Genomic DNA, 20528 nt, shown 5'->3' on the forward strand with positions numbered 1-20528 from the left:
AACTGTTTCTGCTCTTAAAATGATTGAGAACCAGAGGGCACAGTTTTAAAGTGTTTTGCAAAAGAAGCAAAATGCAAGATGAGAAAAAACTTTTTCACGCAGCGAGTAGTTAGGGTTTGGAATGCACTGCCTGGGTATGTGGTGGAGGCAGATTCAATTGAGGTATTCAAGAGGGCATAGGCTGATTATTTAAATAGGAACAATGTTCAGGGTTATGGGGAAAAAGCAGGAGATTGGCAGTAAATTAAAATGCTCAGAGAGCCGGTGCAGGCATGATGGGCCAAATGGCCTCCTTCTACACCATAACAATTCTGTGATTTGCTACATAAATAAAAGATTGACCTGAAGCACGCACTGAATATAGTCTAATGGATAGATGTTGGTGCGATGAAATCACTGTCTGGTACTTGACTAAGTTGTTGGCATTAGACATGTCAATAACATTAATTTGTGAACATTCTGTGAAACAGAAGTAGAATGTGCGCTTGTGAGTTGGTAAAGTGTAAAACACTCAACCATTCTTGACACCTGATCCACCTAACATCCCTAACAGACCTCACTAACTCCTGAAGCACAATGAAATTGATAGTGCCTGGCCGAGAAAGGAAAATAGTTATCATCATGCAGAAGAGCAAGTATGTGTTACTCATGAGGGCGAAATTGGTCATTGTCGCTCTTGCAATGCACAACAGGCAATGACGAATTTGCGGCTCATTTTACATGCTGCCTGAATTTCTTTTCCAATGATGTCAATTTCAACCTCATGGCTTTTCTTATAGACTGTTATTGTGGTTGTATTTTCGATGACTATCAACTAACCATTTAAAAATATGAGGTTAGTACTTAACACGACAGTTTTAAAGTAAATTAATGTGCTTCCTAAAACCATAATGCTAGGCTTTGCTGTTAAGATGAACACGCACACACTGCCATTTCAGAGAAAGACAAAAGCTATATATAATGTATCCTACATGTGGCAGGAATGGTTACACCACACTATATTTAAGTCAAAGGCAAACTGAGAATTGGTTCCATTAATGTTGCATTTCAAAAGGAGTAATGCTGCACACCTGGTGGTACTGTACTGAGCTGTACTCTACCTACATATTATATAAAACCCTGAATGTATAGATGTTTCAACCTGGTAACCAAATGTCTATGGTGTTTTATTACTTGTAAGTCAATTTAGAAAATAAAGTAATGCCCTATCAAAGTGACTCTCCCTCTGGCTGATATATGGTAAAATGTTGGTAGAAAAGGAGAACAGGTTTACAACAACAGAAAATACAGGCCAATTTAAGGAATACTTTTCCTTTTACAATCTCCCTGTCTCAATTTTAAAAGGAATGTTCCACACTGAGCAGTTTTACACACTCCTTTCTCCATACTAATGGTTTGCATGCAGCCACTTCCTAGTTTTAATGGGCTGCTGTGATATGTGAGTGTTTAGTCCTTTTATTTCCTCTCCTCACTGTGGAGAAGAAACTTCCTTCCCTGGATTTTCTACCTCAGTTCCACTGGATCATAGCAAAAAGACATATTGGTGAATTTTACAACAAGTAATTTAATTATCAGAAAATTAAAATGTTTGTGATGTATAATTTGCTAATTGTGTGCTGTCAACATGCACTGGAACTGCTGAAGGGAAACTTTCAGATCACAGTCAAGAGATCAAAACATAAAGGTTTTAATTTTAAAATACATCAGATTTCCATCTTAATGGCAGGATTCCTTAACAACATGACTTCAGATCACAGTATTATAGCTAATATCTAATAGTCACACAAAAAAGGTCATTATCAAGGTGGAGGTATTACTTTACAATGAATATTTTCTCAGGTACTAATTGGTTTACAATGCATTTAAATTCATAGTAATTCTCTTCATAGGAATGACAAATTGCACAAATTAACTTCTTCTAAAGTGCTCAGGAACAACCTCCAAGTGTAATGCAATAATCGTGATATTGTAATATCACAAAAAAAGACACATTAAAAGCATTTAGTCGTGATATCACAACATAAAACGAAGTGTGACAAGTATACACAACTCGCAAGGACATTTTCTATGCTGAGACACTGGATCAAGTTATTAAACAATTATAAAGTACTTTAGAGAATGCTTAAATAATTGTGCGCAATCTTACATTCGTTTATCTTAAATTAAAAATCATTTACATTACTAAAAGAGTAATAATAAAAAATACAAACTTTCCAGATTTCTGAAAGAATTTTTTCATTGTCTTGAATGGTGCAAGAAAATGTAGTCGTTTTCTTAAAAAAAAAGTTTCTTTTGTATACAAACAATTAGTTAGCTGCAGGATACTGTCAGCTAGTAACTATACCATCAAACTGTTGTATTTTGATAGGAAGTAAGCTAATGAGTTCCTCTAAAGAAAGGAGATGACAGGGTGAATTTTATGAGTTGGCACTTCGAGTGCAAAACGGAGCTTTTCTCATCCAATTCAAGACCCACATGGTATTCTGTCTGTTACGATTAAAGGATGCAGATTGCAAATAGAATAAGGTGGCCATTGCATCTGATACTTTGGGCGGAATCGTACCAGATTTGCACGGAATCGTCCCAGATTTGCTCGGAATCATCCCAGATTTGCACGGAATCGTCCCAGATTTGCACTATGTGCAGTAGCGGGTAGGAAAAACGACGCTTTGCCTGCCGGCCACAATGGCGGCTTTTCACTCTGTATTGTCCCAAACCCGCCGCATTAATTATGCGTTCCCGGGAAACACGCCGTTTCGACGGCAGGCGGGCTCCAATTCGCCTGCCACACCGTCACCTCGCCACTTCATCACGCCAGGCACCACATTTAAAATACAGCTGCGCTCAGTGCTTCCAGCCCAGGAATGTAGCAAAGAAAACATGGCCCCAAAAGGCAAGAAGACTGCAGCCCTCGAAAGCCTTTTGGGCGTGTGGAAGCCCGCTGTGATGTCCTTTGCTCCCACTCCAGCTTGGGAGGCCATGGCAGTGGTGGTCAGTGCCAATGCTGCACAGAAAAGGTTGGCCATCCAGTGCAGATAGAGGATGAATGATCTCATCCATGCCGCCAGGGTAAGATAACCATCTCATTACTCTAAACTCACACACTCAAGCCCATCACACATTCACTGACATCTCGCTCACTGCCAGCTCAAGGGACATCACCACCCATTCTCACACACACCCTCACATGTCCATCTGGCCTCATCTCCTCTGGAGACTGCCTCCTCAGCCCTCACCATTTTGAGGCCACTTGCACAGATCAACATGTGCTCCCACATGTACCTTCCTTCCGCAGTATAGCCCTCGTCCTGCAGCCTCTTCCCTTGCCTGAGGCCACTTCTCCCCCTTCCCCAAGCCCTAGCCCTGCAGCCATTGAAAAGCCATATGGCCAATCTACCCATGAGCCCCCCATAAAGTGGTGTGGTGCTGTCTGTGAGGCCTGGCACTGATGACTGCGTGTGCTGACCGAAGCAAGGTAGGCAAATAAACCTTGAAGTCTCGAGTGAAGTGAGGGCCGGCCAAGCACAGGCCTTATATATGCTGTTGACATGGGTGGATGATCCAGCAAGGGGGGAGGTACAGGGGGAAAGAGGGCGATTCCGGCAGGCTGGCCTAATAATGAAATGCAGGCGTATTACAATGAGGTTGTTGATGTCCAATGGCGGGAAACATGGCCCACCATTGGCGGGCTGAGCAAACAATCGCAAACTGGTTTCACACCGTTGTGAAACCAATTGCGCCCTATTGTCCGCTCACAACACCAAACACGCCTGATGCCAGCGGGCATGGAAAATCCCGGCCTCTATGTGAAGCTCATTTAATTCACCCAGTAATCAATGATGATCTGTAATGTCTGAAAGTGCAGAAGTTAAAATGTGCATCACAAAGCTGTACAGTCGTCATCTTCACATCAGTCCGCGGGGGCATCAGTTCCAAAGTAACGATCGCCAAAGTTACCTGAAATGAGAAAAGTATATCACATCCCATCATCTCAAATTGAGACTCCTTATACTACATGAATATTAACTGAAAAATACTGAATAGCATATCAAAGGAGTCTCAACACCATAGCAACATATAAACGTTCAGTGCTAAAATAGCTGTCATAATTGTGAGAATTTTGTTTGAACATTCTCACTTCAATAGTGAATCATCAGGACAAAGAATGGGTATTCCACCATGGGCACGACAGGGAAAGGTACAGTATCTGAGGAAAGACTTGAGGAATTGGGTTTGTTTTCACTGGGACTGATAAGGTTAAGAGGGTATCCTGACAGAGGGCTTCAAGGTCATGAAGGGTTACGATCAGATAAATGTAGTGATATTTTTCTGTATATTAGTTGGTGAGATGGTAATGAAAAAGTTAAAAGTTAAGATAATCCACAGAAAAATGATAAAAGGACAGATTAGAAAAGTGTCACAAACACAGTGGCAATTACTTTGCAACCTTATCTTTATTTTGCCCCAAAGTTTTTATTTCCCCTAATTAGTTGAATATAGTCTTGGCAAGCAAAGTTCACGATTACACTGACATCAAACTGTGCAGTCACAGGGGTAAAGCTTTTAACCTAGCTCTGATGGCATGGTGCTGAGCATCCAGAATTACACATTAGGGAACCTGGAAAACATCTTTTATTGGTTAATTAATATACTTTATTATGGGTTCAAGTAATAACTTGAGTTATATTAAAATGTCAGAGAAATGTTTTAAAAATTGGAAACTGAAAAAAACCCAAAAAAACCCATTAGGAAACAAAGGGGAGTACCTTAAAATATAGGCCCAGATTTTGCGGTATTAATGACAGCAAAACTGTTAGGGTTCAACATTATTAATCCTCTGACAGCAACTTTTGGAGTCTTCACACACACAGTTAATCAGAAATTCAGATGTACGGTCAGTGATTCTACAATTCGAGATAGAGTACCCCCAGTCTGCAACCATGTAGAAATCACTGAACTGATGAAAACTTGGTCTTTTACACTATTATTCTCACCTGAAAAAGTTGCACCTTGTCGAATGAGATGTAGCTGCTTTTTGATGGTGTACTAAGTTCATAATTATTGATAACAGCCTCACTATTCCTGAAAAGCGTAATGTTCTATTTGTAGAATGTCAAATTTCTCCATTTGATAAAAAAGTTTTTGTATTTTTAAAATAATTTTATTTTAAAAAGTTTATGATATTTCATCCTCTACATTCTGGATGTATGGCCTAATCAAATGTTTTGCTCTCTGTAAACTTTTAATTAAAAGTGAAAAACTCTGCATTTCACTGCCTGATTTGCTGTCTATAAGAATATTTCAATGTGCTTAGTTGCTTGTTAACATCGATAGTGCTGGACACCTGGAGATCCTTTTGACTTGGTGCCAGAATCAAATTGATGTTGGGAAGGGGGATTTCCATGCTACAGAGATTGCTAGATCTTTATGGACCATTTTCTTCGAGATCAGTGAGCATCATTGCTTGACTGCTGACTGTAAGATCTGAGCTGGAATGTCATACACATTTTTTAAAAATGGAGCAATTGGGAAATGTAAGTGGTACAGTCTGAGTTGAAAGTGCAGTGAATTTGATTGTTAGGGAATAGGAGGTTGGAAATTTCATGCTAACCCATTTTTTTCTCCTTTCCCACCTCTTGCTGATATGCAACACAGACCTTTTAGCACTTGAAGCTGGACAACATACTTTAGTTTCATAAAAAATTCAGCACAAAAAGGAAGCCATTTTGCCAGCAGGATATATCTGATTTATGAAGTTCATGTTTGAATATGAGTGCACACGCATAATATTACTCTCTGTGCTCATGTTTGGGCAGACTTTAACTATTTATTTTATATAGGCTTCTCAATCAGAAACTATATCTGACAATGGCTGGAAATATTGATTGGAAATGTTCCTTTAATGTTTATGGAGTCATAGAAATAGTTTTGCTTTCAAATACTTGCCTATGCCAGGGATGATGTGGAACAAATCATTGACTTTTTTGTCGACAGCTGTAGTGATAATTTTTACTTGTGGGAAGGCGTATGCCACTGAGTGTACCCCCATCTCTGCCATTAGCAGGGAAATAAGGAAGATCTTATCCTCTTGTACATCATGATCCTGCAGAGGAGTGACAAAAATCAGGTGCGCACCAGTTAGACAGCATAAATCAGTTTAATGAAATCTTTCCTTCTCATTTTAAAATTACAATCTGAAAAATTGGTTAAAACATCTAGTGATTGTTTTTTTTTTAAAAATACGGATTATGAAAACACTTCTTCCCTCCCCTATCCATTAGGATATTTGTGTTTTTGCAGTGCAGATTAATTTCAAAATCTCAAAGCTTATTGCTCTAGTTCTGTCCCATCACACACCTGGGGCAAGATTTTACCATCGGCGAGCGGGGGCGGGGCCCATTCGCCGACGCGTAAAATGACGTGCGGTGACGTTGGGCGGAATTCCCGACGTCACCGCGCCTCATTTAAATTTTCAGGAAGGCCGGGGTGCAGCAAAATCAGCTGCGCACCCGCCGACCTGTCAATGGCTGATTGAGGCCATTTACTAAAGTAATTAGTGGACCTGCCCGTCCAACCTTAAGGTTGGCGGACAGGAGCCCCAGCGGGAAGTAGAACGAACATGAAACCTCATCCACAGGCGGGATGAGGTTTCATGTAGGGTTTTAAAAATTTTAATAAAGTTTTTTTTGGAAATTATGAACATGTCCCAAATCATGTGACATTGTCATGTCATGTAAGGGAAATTTCTTTTTCTATTTTTAATAGTTTTGAAAGTAGAGGGAATCTCCCTTAGGCAGCGCTTAGCCTCAGGGAGATGAGTGCGCTCTTTCGTGCACATGCGCGAAACAGTGCACTCTCAATTTTAGGCATTCCCCCCGTCTGCACAGGGGGTGCATAGCGCTTCCCTGCGGATATCACGCTGGGCGGGCCTTAATTGGCCCACCCACGTAAAATGGTGCCATACCTCCGATCGGGGGCGCCGATCAGAAGCACGCCCGCCCATCAACTTCCCCCCCCAACGGGGGCAAAATTCAGCCCCTGGAATTCTGAGCATTAGCAGTGTGACTGCACAAAGCACAAATTCTCCAAATTCAAATGATGCACATCTTCAATCAATGGTACAACGGAGGAAATATTTCAACAGGAAAAGCCCTTTACTTTAAACAAAAATCTAAAAATATCATATAGTTATCTTGCACCTAAAGCACATCAGGAAAGATTACCTGTCATATAGACAGAAAAAGATGCAAATACTACATATCTGACATTAAACAGACGGTGCTGGAATTACTCAGCAGAATCATTAGTATCTATGAAGAGAAAAAAATACAGATTAACATTTTGGGTAGAGGCCCTTCATCCCTAAGTCCTGGTTAAGGGGTTCACCACTCAAAACATTACCTTGATTTAATGTGCTCAGATGTTGACACACCTGCATATCCAACATTATAAGTTTTTTTTATTTCAGAAGAATAGCTGCATTCAATTCAGTCAGAGTTTTGATTGTCAATTGGAAGCAAATGTTTAAATTTGATGTTGTTTGGATGACTGCAGTTAATTAATTTAATGTACTATATAGTCCATTTGTAGAGGCACCTCAGCCTTCAATTTAAATAAATGTCCCATTAGAGTACCAATGATCATGGATAAACTCATGAATCACACTTTTCAAAGGTTAGATTACCCAAACAAAGAGAATATTTCTAATCCAAAAAATCCAGACAGCATAATTAACATCTATTTCACGATTTTCATTATTAATGTTCCAGGCAATCACTTGTGGGAATGGGCAGAATTTAATGCCCTCCCCTGTGGGAAGTTTGGTGGTGAGGGGGGACATGTAATCAGGCGGGAGGGTGGCAGGTGGGGACCTGGTCACCTTTCCACCTCCACCCTGATTAAATCTGTGGCGTGGCCCATACAGGACATTCCTGCCCTGCAACCAATTGAGGCCCTTAAGTGGATACTTAATGCAGGGCTCAGCATGTGAACAGCATATGTGGGGTTTGCTTGCGGGCTCCGGTGGGGTCCCTTGATCAAAGGTACTCAGTGCCTGATCATGGGACCCGGCATTCGGAAGTGGGGGTGGGGGAGGGGGGAGTGAGGGGGCTCCGCTGAGAACTGCCACCCTGTCTTTGCTGCCGACCCCCCTCAACCCCCACCCAACAACCCCCTTCATGCCATAATGTGCCCTGGGATCCAGCGACAATAGGCCTCAGGAGGGTGTGGTACCAGCGGCAGCTAATGTCTCCTGGAAGTCCCAATGGTGATGTTCAATACAGCCGCCAGCTTCTGATTGGCCAGCAGCTCTTGGTGAGCAGGACCTCCGCCTTCAAAGTCCTGGATTCTGGGAAGGCCCACTGCTGCCCAGTTAAGCGCCTGAGTCCTTGGTGGATCTTCCCTAAAATAGCTGACATGGGGTTTCCGCCGGCACTCCAACCAGCAGGCAAGACCTGCAGCCTTCACTAAATCCAGCCATAAGTGTCGGTGAGCAGCATCATGTGCTTCATAGTACAAAAAGTATTCACATCTCTGTGCTTGTTGATGCTAGTCACCGTTAGTCTGTGGCCATCAAAAACAAAATACATTTCAGTCTTTGAAAACTCCCTGCAAGGTAAAACTGAGCCAGGTTTGAGTGTATAGACACCTGGATTTTACATTGCTAAATCGGGTGCGCTGCTCCCCAGCGCTGACAAAAAGTTTGGGTCAGCGACCTGATATCATCATGCCAGTCTCTTATAATATGTAAGGCATATGTGTGCTGAAATCAGCAGCCTGCCCGCCATTCTGAAATCATGATTTAACAAGCTAGTTAACAACCCAATTGTATATAATTTTTCATTATCCCCAGCATTTTTCGGGCTTCAGATGTAAAACGTTTGGGGGTCGTTTACGCCAGCCATTAGGAGGCAGCACAAGGGTGGTAGAAAAGGCCTACCACTGGGATCATGGTTGAATGTCCCAGCAGATTCTATGTGCTTTTTAATGGTGATTTTTATCTTTGTTGTACCTTCAATGAATAATAAAGACTGTTCGGAGACCAGGGGGCCTTTACAATTCTAGCCATGACTGCTGCATTACCTATCTGCCACATAACGTCCCAGCCTACAGTGCAAGTTGGGCAACAGTTTCTCAGAACTCACAAGCTTTGTATTCACACCAAGGTGTGATTCATATTCCTCTATGAACATAGTGGCAACAAAAAATCATTACATTATATTTTATAGTAACTCAAGGTCACAAGAATTGACTATATTGTGGCATCTAAAAACAGGCATGAGAAACATTGGCCCTGATAGTAACTGCAAGGTTGGAAGGGGGCAAGGGGAAGAGTTTGTGGTTGGGAAGCAAGCTGCCTTTGTACCTATAATTGGCCTCCTTCCTGTTGGCTGACTACTCATTGGTCATCTGATGCATGATTGCATGCCCAGAGACTGGGGTTGTGGGGGGGTGGGGAGCGAACTGACCCCCTCAGTTTCCATTCCGCCTCCCTCACTCTGCTAAGAAACATAAAATCCAGCCTCTCTTCTGTATCATGTTTTCCACAATGCCACATGAACAGATTGCAGTAAGAAGTTAAACTATTGAAATGTTATCTCTCGCATTCAAGAGATAATTTTCTAGGATGTGTGAATAGGGCAAGGCTTTCCCGCTGCTAGCAATTACCTGGAAAACTGTCCCCTCACTCACATGTTTTTCATAGCTATACGGTCTTTTAAGTCAGTTTCCAGGAGCCAACTCCTAACATTTATTTTTGTAGACTGGCAACAGACTTGTTAAGATCCCCGGTTAAACTGGGTCTACAGATCTGCACTACGGAATCATATTTAGCAATTTATCACTGGGATCTGGCTCACAAATACCTAGCAACTGGAATCCAAATTAAAAGATGAAAAAGAAAGTGGCTTAAAAGTTATATATTCCAAAAAGGGATCTAATATTATCTAGAAGCTCAGTCTTACCAGCAACACCCTGATTGCCATCAAAGCTGCAGCCCCTGTGGACACTGTACAGTCCATTAAAATGACGTGATCCTCACTGATATCCTTTGGCAGTCTCAGGTAATGAAGCTATAAATTGTGAGAAAACAATTTTGAGAGTACAATGATAATTTACAGTCCATCGAAACACAAGAGTTTTATTAGCACGGATTGATTCAATTCTAATTATTTTGGTAAACTTGATTCCATATAGCCAACGCGCAAATAAGTAGTGGAATTGTATTTTTTACCTCGGGTTCCCCTGTGATGTGGTTAGTCTGGATTAGGATTTTACCAACTGTCACATCTTTACACACTGCTCGTAAGGCTGGCTCCATGGTCTCCCCTGCTCTCAGAATTGATACTCCTGTTATCTTTAAGGATGATAAAAAAAACTGCAATTACGACAAAGATGCTGCTCATAACACACCATTTGTTTTTAAACAAAATGAACAGAGACTAATCTTGTAGGTTTATGTGTTCCGTAAGCAATTTTCTAAACAACATTGATGAGTGTGTAGTCCAGGATTTGGGGCATGGTGATGATTCTGGTTCTCCTGTTCTCCAAATGTGACATTAAGTCACACATGAATATAACACAGCAAGTTTACTGAAGCCATATGTCACATATCTAATATCAGTTAAAAATATGACCCACCTTGCAGATACTGAAAGAGACAGGGGTCATGTCTGTAACAGTATTTACCTACCAGTGTACTTGCTTAATATATTTTTGTTCACTCATCTCTCAAAAACTATTTTAAGTTATTCGCATACAAAAACGTTTTTTGCTGTGCGACTGTACAATGAATTTGCAGTATTTGCTTAAGATGCAAGGACATTGGCTTTGATTTTGTTGTACTATTAACAGTGAGGCTGTCAGTGCTCACGGTTGTTACTGGATAAAGCTGAAGCAACTTTGTCACCAACTCTTCTTTGCAGTTGCTTAGCACTCAACAGGGACTAAAATGATAACCTCTCATTGATAATGACAACTAGCAAGTTATTAAACCTCAACCACTGAGCACACAGTCAATAAGTGGGCGATATTCATATTCACATAACTGTTGTTGAAAGACAAGTTAATTAGCCTCTTCTTTGACTTTCAGTTTCTGATAAACTCTTTAGTCTCCCAGAACTGTCTGCTGCTATAATAACTTCTTTCTCTTTCATTTATCCAATTAAAAATAAAACAGCTAATGATTTCCTATTTAACGCAGAAGCAACGTTTGCATCTACTTGCTGATAGGCTTATGCATTGATATTATTATGCTGCACACAAGCTGCATCAAAGTGATGCCACCAAAATGTCATTTATTGAACACATGATCTCACCAATCAATCATCAACCATTTACACATATCATGTGTGTCTAATTCTAACATTTGATCTTATACAAGGCAACATTATTAAGATAATTAAAACATAGAAAATGTTTACCCTGGATCCATACGAGGCTTTTAAACAGTAACATTTCAATTATTAAGAAAGGGTAAAAATTGATTTAAGATTGGCACAGTTTCTAGCTGATTGTTAACATTGTGCTCATGGTAAAATGGCACTGTATGTCAAACGTTATTGTACTAAATATTATTCATACTTACTCTTGTGCCATCAAATCTTCTTCCTTCATAGTTCTCTCCTTGCAGTGTCTGGACTGTACATGTCTGCCACAAAACATCAGGGAAAAGTATTCTCATCAGGCAAAATGTGTATACCAGCCTGCTCTAATAACACGAATACACAATTATTCAAAGATCATGAAACCTATATGCACCTCTTGGAACTTTTAACAACCCACATGCACCGCCCCCCCCCACCCCCCCAAAAAAAAAATCGATCATTCTAGAAAGGCTGTGGTTGGAGGCTTGTGGAGACAGAGATGGAAGGTGAAGAGGTTGGTCAGTGTTGAAAAATCACTGTGCATGTATATTCCACTTTTACTTGATTACTTTTGGGGATAAGGGAGTATTTATACTGATCTCTGCTTGGTTAAGTAAATGGAGCAAGATAGATACCACATATTTTTCATAAATAGGACCAATGCAAGCTATTTTAATCTGCGAAGTTTACAGTACCTGAATGGCAGTCGATTCCCAAGACAGGTCTATACTGGATTGCTATTCAGAGGCAGGGAAGAGATGAATCAAATGCGTGATGGGCAGTTGTTTTGCAAAGATCTCAAATAATAGTGCTTTCATTAGCAATGTTTGGTCATTTAGAAAATATCCGATACATTGGTGTTTTCAGCTTAATTTTTATCTCTGCCAGTCTTGAATGGAAGTCCATGGAGGGCTTAACACAAACTAGTTTGCTGGTTTTAAATGTAGGAATCCAATGTAAACCAGGTGGTAGTGGCCAAAAAATGGCACTGGGTCACTCACTGCCCCATTTACACTGGTGTTGGTAGAGGCCTGTTTTAATTAATTGGGCTGACATAGCATTGTGTAAATTTTAATATAATATTTGGAGCTGAGGTGAGCTGAAGAACTTTCAATCAGTGTATTTACCCATGTGCATATATTGCTTCATTTTTTAAAAAAATGGTCACCAGCAGCTCCAAGAAACAAAAACTGCGCTTCCGAAATCTCTAGATATCGATTCCGCACAGATAAAGGGCAGGCACCTCATCCATGTGCTATTCACAGCAGAAACCCTTCTTGTAAGTAGACTTTCAGTGTCTATTGCTGGGTAAGCCATTCACTTTCATAAACTGAATGTCACTTCTCTAATTTGCTGCACCTTCTTGCCGCCCAGGAACACTAGGACTGTCAAAAGACCAATGAGGCTGATGGCGCTTGCCAACACTTATGTGTAAATGCTACGGCAACTTCAAATGAGCTGCAGATGTTCAGTTACATTCAAATATCCAAAAGCTGTTGTTCGTGTTGTTGCTGCCTTGTCATTAGCTTCATGAAAATGGCATCTCTCTGTCTATCTCACCATTGAAATGCATTGAATATCGTGCAAGTGCTGTATCTGTGTCGTAGATAAGATCTAAACCTGCAGCAGATATTTAGGGCTAGTAACTGCAAGTGTAAGTAATCTTTTTAGGACATGGTAAGTGTTAATGACTACTAATCAACCTCTCTGGCAGTGAAAATTAACTATTATAAGTTTGGAGTCTCGCTTAAAATTCTACTTTAAAACAAATGTGTTTCTTCCGGCCTCTTTTTCTGTCCTTTAATCCAATAATTCTTTACCTCTCTTTCTATAACTCACATTAAATTTGCCCCCTTTAATTCACACTGCTTCTCAGTTCTTCAGCTGTTTATTTCCCAATCCATAAACCTCATTAGTTAAGAAGATGGGCTGTTGGTTGCCCTATTGAGTCCCAGATAGCCTCTTTCCCTCCCTGCGCTATTATCAGCTGGTACTGTCAGCAGCTTTGTGGGCCAAGCTTCTTTGAGCTGAAGGATACAGAGGCAGGTCTGACTAACAGCAAACACTGTTAGATGCTCTGCTGCAGCAAAATCTAGCCCCATATTTATTTAAAATATTACCAACAATTGCCAAGCTAACGCAAAACGATCGGTCTAGAAACATGGTTGCCAATCTCATGGTTGATAAAATAATATTTATTTCATAATAAAAGATGTGACTTACAAAAGTAAATGAGCTAGCTCAACAAGTTGTGACTGAATTGTATGTTGCTTCTATCATGCTTTCCTTAAATTGACAACTGAAAATGCAGTTCAAAATATTCCAAAAGTTTCTTTTTCAATCAAAACTCATTTCATAAGTGCTGATGATGATTCTAGTCAGGCTTAAAGGCATTACTACAACAACAACTTAGATTTATATAGCACCTTTAACGTAATGAAATGTCCCAAGGCACTCCATAGGAGCACTATTAAACAAAGTATGACACCGAGCCACATGGGATATTTGGTCAGATGACCAAAAGCTTAGTCAAAGAAGTAGGTTTTAAGAAGTGTCTTAAAGGATGAAAGCAAGGTAGAGAGGTGGAGAGCTGTAGGGAGGGAATTCCAGATCTTGAAGCCTAGGCAACTGAAGACATGGCCACCAATGGTGGAGCAATTCTGATTGGGAATGCAGGATTAGAGGAGTGCTGGTATCTCAGAGGGTTGTAGGAGATTGAAGGTTTGATTGAAGGAGGTTGAGGAGGCAAGGCCATGGAGAGATCCAAAACGGCGGATGAGAATTTTAGAAGGCGGCAAGAGAGCAGGAAAGTGAAGGAGTGCTGAAAGGTTAGTTATAGAATTAGTTATAAAAAGTGCATAGTATTTAAAGACAGCAGAAAAGAGAACAAGAAGTCAATGTCGTAACTTGCAGGGACCTGTGGAGCACAGAACACAGAGACCATTGGGCTTTGGATTCACAGTTTTTAGCCATTTCAATGCTCCAACTGAATTAATTTCAAAGTTTGCATCCTCATTCTGAAACAACTCCTTCATTGGCTCACACTGCACTGAATCTGAGTGATTTACTGTCTTATGTTTTTTTTATATAAATTCATTCATGGGATGTTGGTGTCACTGGCTAGGCCAGCATTTATTGCCCATCCCTAATTACCCTTGTTCAGAGGGCATTTAAGAGTCAACCACATTGCTGTGGGTCTGAGAGTCATATATTAGCCAGGCCAGGTAAGGACAGCAAATTTCCTTCCCTAAAGGATATTAGTCTATATGGGATATGGATTTTTATGACAATCAACAATGGTTTTGTGGTCATCATTAGACTTATAATTCCAGATTTTTATTGAATTTAAATTCCACCATCTTCTATGGCAAGATTCAAACCCGGGTTCCCAGAGCATTACCCTGGGTCTCCGGATTACTACTGCAGCGACAATACCACTATGCCATCGCCTCCCCACATCGTTTCTCTATTCCTCTAACAACAGTTTCTCCTTGTCCTCCACGCCTCTTTATGCATGTTTGGTCACAATAATCCAGACCAATGGGATTTTCTTCCAGCTTCCTCCCTCCAAGTTTTTCAAAACCTACTCACAAACTACATGCCTTTGGTTCCCTGCATATTTTACCATTTCCCCTCACACGATTGTTTTGTTGCTCCTTAATGTAATGCACTCAAGAACATGGTGTGATGAGTGCCATTGAAATTTATGATGTTACTATTGAAACGATGGTAATCTGATGTGTGAGAAAGAATAGTGTTAAAGTTTATGGGAGCAAGCAGAAGAACAGGATTAGAATCAGCTCAAGTGGAGGGTAAAAGCAGTCAGTCACTGGAACAAACAACCTGATTCTGTGCAGTGATGGTCTCTGAAAAGTGTATGTTACTGATATACATACCCGGAAAGGCAACAATGAAAGTGTGTGCTCTATCAATATTCTCATCAACCTCTTTGAATAGAATATAAATTCATCTCGACTTGTGTCTTTATTTCTGAAAAGAAAAAGATATAGTCACTTCCCTGGTACTCCAATCGAAAATGCACACAGCGTTACAAAAATAAGTTATGTCTCATTCATAAAATTGAGTATAAAAACAGATAAATTCCCATAACACTAGCAGACCTGGGCATTTACCAGAGGTTTACTATTAAAAAACAAATCACCAAACTTCACTAACAACTAGTTTTGTGATGTCATCCTCCTTTTTAGGTCCTATATCACTAATACTTTATTATCTTCTGCTTCTACGCATTACATTTTTGCAAGAAAACTGGTTTCATGGTGCATGGTTTGATATGATGCATGTTTCTGTGGCTCTGAATCAACTTGTGTTCTTTTACAAGACTACTTGCTTGAGGTGATTTCACTGGAGACAGAACAGCAAATCAAATTGTGACTCAACTGCTCCACAGTAGAATTTTCACTTGAAATTCACATCATTATCAATGTAATGCGCAAAATAATGAAAGCGTTCATCAATTATAAAATCAATGATTGTCTTTACAACAACATTAATCAACATGACTTTCAAAGGGGAAGATTCTGCCTGGCTAACCTCCTTAATTTTTCTGAGGAAGTGACATGTGATAAACACTACTGTAGACTTGGATTTTCAAAAGGCATTCGATAAAGTTTTGCATGAAAGGCTGCTAGCTAAATTCAAAAGAGACAATTCAGAAATTACAGAATGAGTTAAACAAAGTATGTGAGTAAGTCAAACAATAATGGACAAGAGAGGTGACCTTATTGAAGTATAAAACATAGCAAATTAAATGGAAAAGGTTAATTTAGTGGGAGTATAGGCTGAGGACACAGTTTCAAATTAGTAAAAGGTAATTTTAGAACTCAAAGTTTACTTTGAAAGAATTTTCAGCCAATGTGGCGGCAGCAAAAAACTCTAGAACCATTTAAGAAACAATTACAATGAGGGATAATGCGGGTCACTGTGGATGGACAAATCGTGATGGGTCAAATGGCCTCTCAGATATGCAAGCATCTTGTGGAGTATCATCTGCAATATAGCATATACTCTGTATCAAATCTGTTTTAATGGTTAAAATAACGTATACCTTTAGAAAGATACCGACAAAACAAATAATTAATTCTGAAGGTATTTTGACAGACAGTGCCCAGTATAATAAAATAATAGAACAGTCCAGCCAAAGGGGCACTGGAAAACATTTTGTTTGCAGTTTTTCAGCATCAGTAATTATCACTTTATTCACATTTTCAAGGTCAGCAACAGCACCTTACTCAAGTTTTCAGCATCAGTAACTCGCTCCTTATTTCAGGTGAACATTAAGCCAAGTTGATAGTTAATTTGTTTGTTTTAGATAGCCTAAAAGGTATGTCGATAAATGGACGTGCTAACAAAGTAATAAACTGAGGTAAAGATTAATCTCTCAAACCAATTCTATACCAGAAGAGTAGATTGTCCTCATTGACCTGGAAAAATACAGAGTTTTATTTTCCATCTCATTTATTTTACAAAGCTTTCTTAAATTTAAGAGACTTTATTTTCTTATAATACTACACCATAGCTCCAAAAGGTAGCAGATATAGAAAAGAATGAAATGTTACAGGGAACGGGAAAGGAAATGAGACTAGTTGGGTGGCGTTTTCGGACAGCAAGTACAAATATGATGGACTGAATGGACTCCTCTGAATGTAAAATTCTATACTACTACAACAACTTGTATTTATATAGCATCTTCTGCAGAGAAACATTTCCCAAACTATTGACAGGGGAACAGCAGAATGAATGCTGACTCTTCTTGATGAAATTAAGGTGACCATAGACTCGGGCAAAGAGATGGGTTTGCAGGTGTTTCTAACAGAGAAGTGGAGAGACAGGGGTTTAAGGAGTTCTAGACAATGTACCAGATTGACAGAATGGAGACAGTACCTAATGAATGTGTGCATCCCTTGTACCTGCGGAGTGCTTTTCAGCACACTCAAGGTCTTTGGCAATGGCTGTGCTTGGTGGGCAGATGCTAAAGTTGCCCTGTAGTAAAGACAGCAAGGAAAACTTGTTATTGAATTTCAACTCTAGACAAATACCAAAACTTTCACAAATTAAGTTTGCTTCTTAGATTATGCAAATAGCCAGAAAGCAGCAGGAAGATTTTATCAGATCAATTTGTGACATTTGAGTGAAAGAAATGTTACATCTATACTTTAAACAAATGCAATTGGTGCAAATTTGGATAAAGAACATCCAAAGATATTTGAAGAATAACTAAAAAGCAAACAGAATTTTCCAATCAAATATTGTACACTTTAGCCCAATCACTAAAAGCAAAGCAGCAGCTTTTAAAAACGATGGGGGGATAATTTGAACTTTTGGTGATAAGCGTGAAGCCAATGATATCAGGTCAGCTACCTGTTAATTGACTTTCTTGATCCCATATTAGGAGAGGGGTATAACAGGTGGCCAATGTCATATCTCTCATTTTTCACCATCCCCCAAAGTTAAAACTATTCTCTGTGCCTTTAACAGCTTTTTTGTCATTTTCTAAAGAGATTTAGGCAGCTTCAGTCCTCAGTCACGTTCTAAAACATTAAACATTGATAGATGAGAAGGAGGGATTTAAAATGTGTTTCCTAGCCATCTTCTTGGAGATGAGAAGCTAAGTATCCCAATGCTATTGGCCCTCTTGCTTTCACATTAAGCTAATAGTAAAAGTGATGATCTCACCACTGAACATTATCAGCAAGTAAACGTCTGCAAACTTCTCAGTATTAGCTTTTACTTTGTTGGCCAAGTCACTTAGGTGCAAATATTGCTGACAAACAATGGGCTGGATTTAGTGTTCGCGGTGTGGAACCAGGCACTAAATGGCCAGCATCAGGCCCTCCCCAGGATTTAGGACTGCAGTGGTGAATGTTTCCAGTCAGAGGTCGGTAGCTCTCCATTACCCATCAGCGCCACCGGAAGTGAAGGCTGTTGTTAGCAATACACCTAGGGAGAGGCCTAGGATCAATGAAGGACCCAGGCTACAGGTGAGTGAGGATGGGATGGGGGTTGTGGGGAAGGAGTTGCCAGTGAAGTGGGGCGGAGTGCGGTCAGATGCAAGGGCAGGGGGGTGGCTCTCAGTGGGCACCACCTTCCCGATGCCAGGTCCCTCAAATGGGTTCTAATTACCTTTGAAAGCAGGACCACCCCCCCTCCACCCCGCCCCCGCCCCGGGAGGCTGCTGGCAAATCTGACAGGGTTTGCTGGACGCCTTTTAGGAGGCAATGGGAAACCCAAGCGAGTTAGGAGGAATCTCTGAGCCACTACTAAATCTTGGTGGGCTCAGGGATAATGACCTTAAGTGACTCATTAATGAGCCGAATTAGCCAGTGCTGGGTTCCCCATGTCAGGCTATTCCTGCCGTTGGCTAAATAGGGGGTCAGGGTTCCCGCTGGCAGGATTGGGATGCGCGGCCTCCCCCGTGATTGTGCAGGGCTGCCCACCACATAGCCCGCTCCAGTGGGCTCTATTAAATCCAGCCCGATAAGTCCCCGGGGCCTTTGAGGAACAGTTTCCTCTAAGTATTCTGAGAAACTGGTGTTGAAATGCTTTTTCTCTCGGCTGCCCTGAAGATATAACAAATGCAGCAGGTTTCACTGTCAAATATCATAGCCTTTGATAACTGCTTCCTTTACTTACGGCTTTGTATTGGTGGTTGGGTGAAATAGGAGAAGTAGGCCATACATTCCCTTGAGCCTGCTCCGCCATTCAATTAGATCATGGCTGATCCTCAGCCTCAACTTCACTTTCCCACCCTATTCCATATCCCTTAATTCACTTTGTATCCAAAAGCCTATCAATCTAAATCTTGAATATACTCAAAAACTGAACATCCCTCTGGGGTCGAGATTCCAAAGATTAATAATCCTGAGCAAAGAAATTTCTCCTCATCTTAGTGGTAATTGCCCTGCCCCTCATTCTGAGACTATGATCTCTAGTTCTAGATTCCAGCTGGGGGAATAGCCTCTGAGAACCTACCTATCAAACACTCAAGTATTTTCTGGCCTGGATTTTGCAGCTGTAATGATAGTGAAATTATCAGATTGTTGTTATTAAAACTGTGAAATTTACAGCAACTCCTGGCATTCCCACAAGTACAGCTAAATGTGGAAATCGGAAGTTGCTGTCAGTGATCCCCTGCTCCTCCAGAGGGTACGCTGTTGAAATCCCTGCAGAGAGAAATCTGTTGAAATCATTTGAATTTCCACTTTTGCACTTTTAGTCTCACCTCGTTGAGGCTTTTAAAAGTGTACTAATTTCATAATTGCTGCTGAAAAGCCCTTCTGGTCCTGAAAAACGAATCTTCCATTTGCGGGGTGTCAAATTTTTCCATTATGAAGAAGTTTCCATAGATTTTTAATATAAATAAAAAACATTTTTTCAAATTTATGACATTTCAGCATCTGCTTAAGTGCCATATGTATATCCCAATCTTTACTGTGCTTTCTGTAAAATGATTTAAAAAATGAAGGATAATTAGTGTATTTTACTTCCTGGATTGTTTCAATGTGATTGACTGCTTAGCCTGCTTAATGACAATACAACGGTATAGCTGGATACTCGAGATCTCCTGTAGTTGGCTTCAGGATAAAAGTAACATTGGAAAGATAAATTCCATGCCATAGCGATTGCTGGATCTTTGTGGGTACCTAATTTCGAAGTCAGCAGCAAGTGCTGTTACTTCGCCATCGACCGCAGATCTCGGTCATACATTTCAATGAGACCACTTCTCATTCTGTTAAACTCCAAAGAACATAGGCACCTTCTACTCAGCAACTCCTCATAGGGCAACCTCTCACCCCAGGAATTAGGGCAGAATATTGCTGTCAGCGTGCGGGGGAGGGCCCAACGCGCCGACGCGGAAAATGACGCGCGATGATGTTGGGCGTGCGTCCCAAAGTCATCACGCGCCATTTTGATATTTTGTTCGGCAGGCGCGCGCTGGAGGTGGCTGCGCGCCCACCAAACTGTCAACAGCCTATTAAGGCCATTAAAAAAGTAATTAAAGTTGTTAACAACACTGCCCGTCCAACCGTATGGTTGGCGGGCAGGCGAAGAGCCCAAGCAACCTTCGTGTTTTTCAGGAAACCTCAACCACGGGTGGGATGAGGTTTCCTGAAACTTTTATAAAATAAATAAATACATTTTCTT

The 20528-nt window shown here is 40.6% G+C and overlaps 1 protein-coding gene and 1 pseudogene across 3 annotated transcripts in view; both read right to left on the minus strand.

Moving 5' to 3' along the window:
- Nucleotides 1-1665: 1665 nt before the first annotated feature.
- Nucleotides 1666-20528, minus strand: part of LOC144688527 (uridine-cytidine kinase-like 1) — a 125055-nt gene continuing 106192 nt past the window's right edge. For all 3 annotated transcript variants that reach the window (XM_078555213.1, XM_078555212.1, XM_078555214.1), the window contains 7 exons: nt 17268-17366; nt 15260-15353; nt 11585-11647; nt 10232-10354; nt 9963-10070; nt 5947-6103; nt 1666-3957 (listed from right to left, as the gene is read on the minus strand). In XM_078555213.1, the coding sequence (XP_078411339.1) occupies nt 3911-3957; nt 5947-6103; nt 9963-10070; nt 10232-10354; nt 11585-11647; nt 15260-15353; nt 17268-17366 (691 nt within the window). In that variant the 3' untranslated portion in view covers nt 1666-3910. The remainder of the gene's footprint in view (nt 3958-5946; nt 6104-9962; nt 10071-10231; nt 10355-11584; nt 11648-15259; nt 15354-17267; nt 17367-20528) is intronic.
- LOC144689294 (U11 spliceosomal RNA) lies at nt 12446-12642 on the minus strand (annotated as a pseudogene).

This window comes from Cetorhinus maximus, chromosome 13, assembly GCF_964194155.1.
Source record: "Cetorhinus maximus chromosome 13, sCetMax3.hap1.1, whole genome shotgun sequence".
In the NCBI taxonomy this organism is placed as follows: domain Eukaryota; kingdom Metazoa; phylum Chordata; class Chondrichthyes; order Lamniformes; family Cetorhinidae; genus Cetorhinus; species Cetorhinus maximus.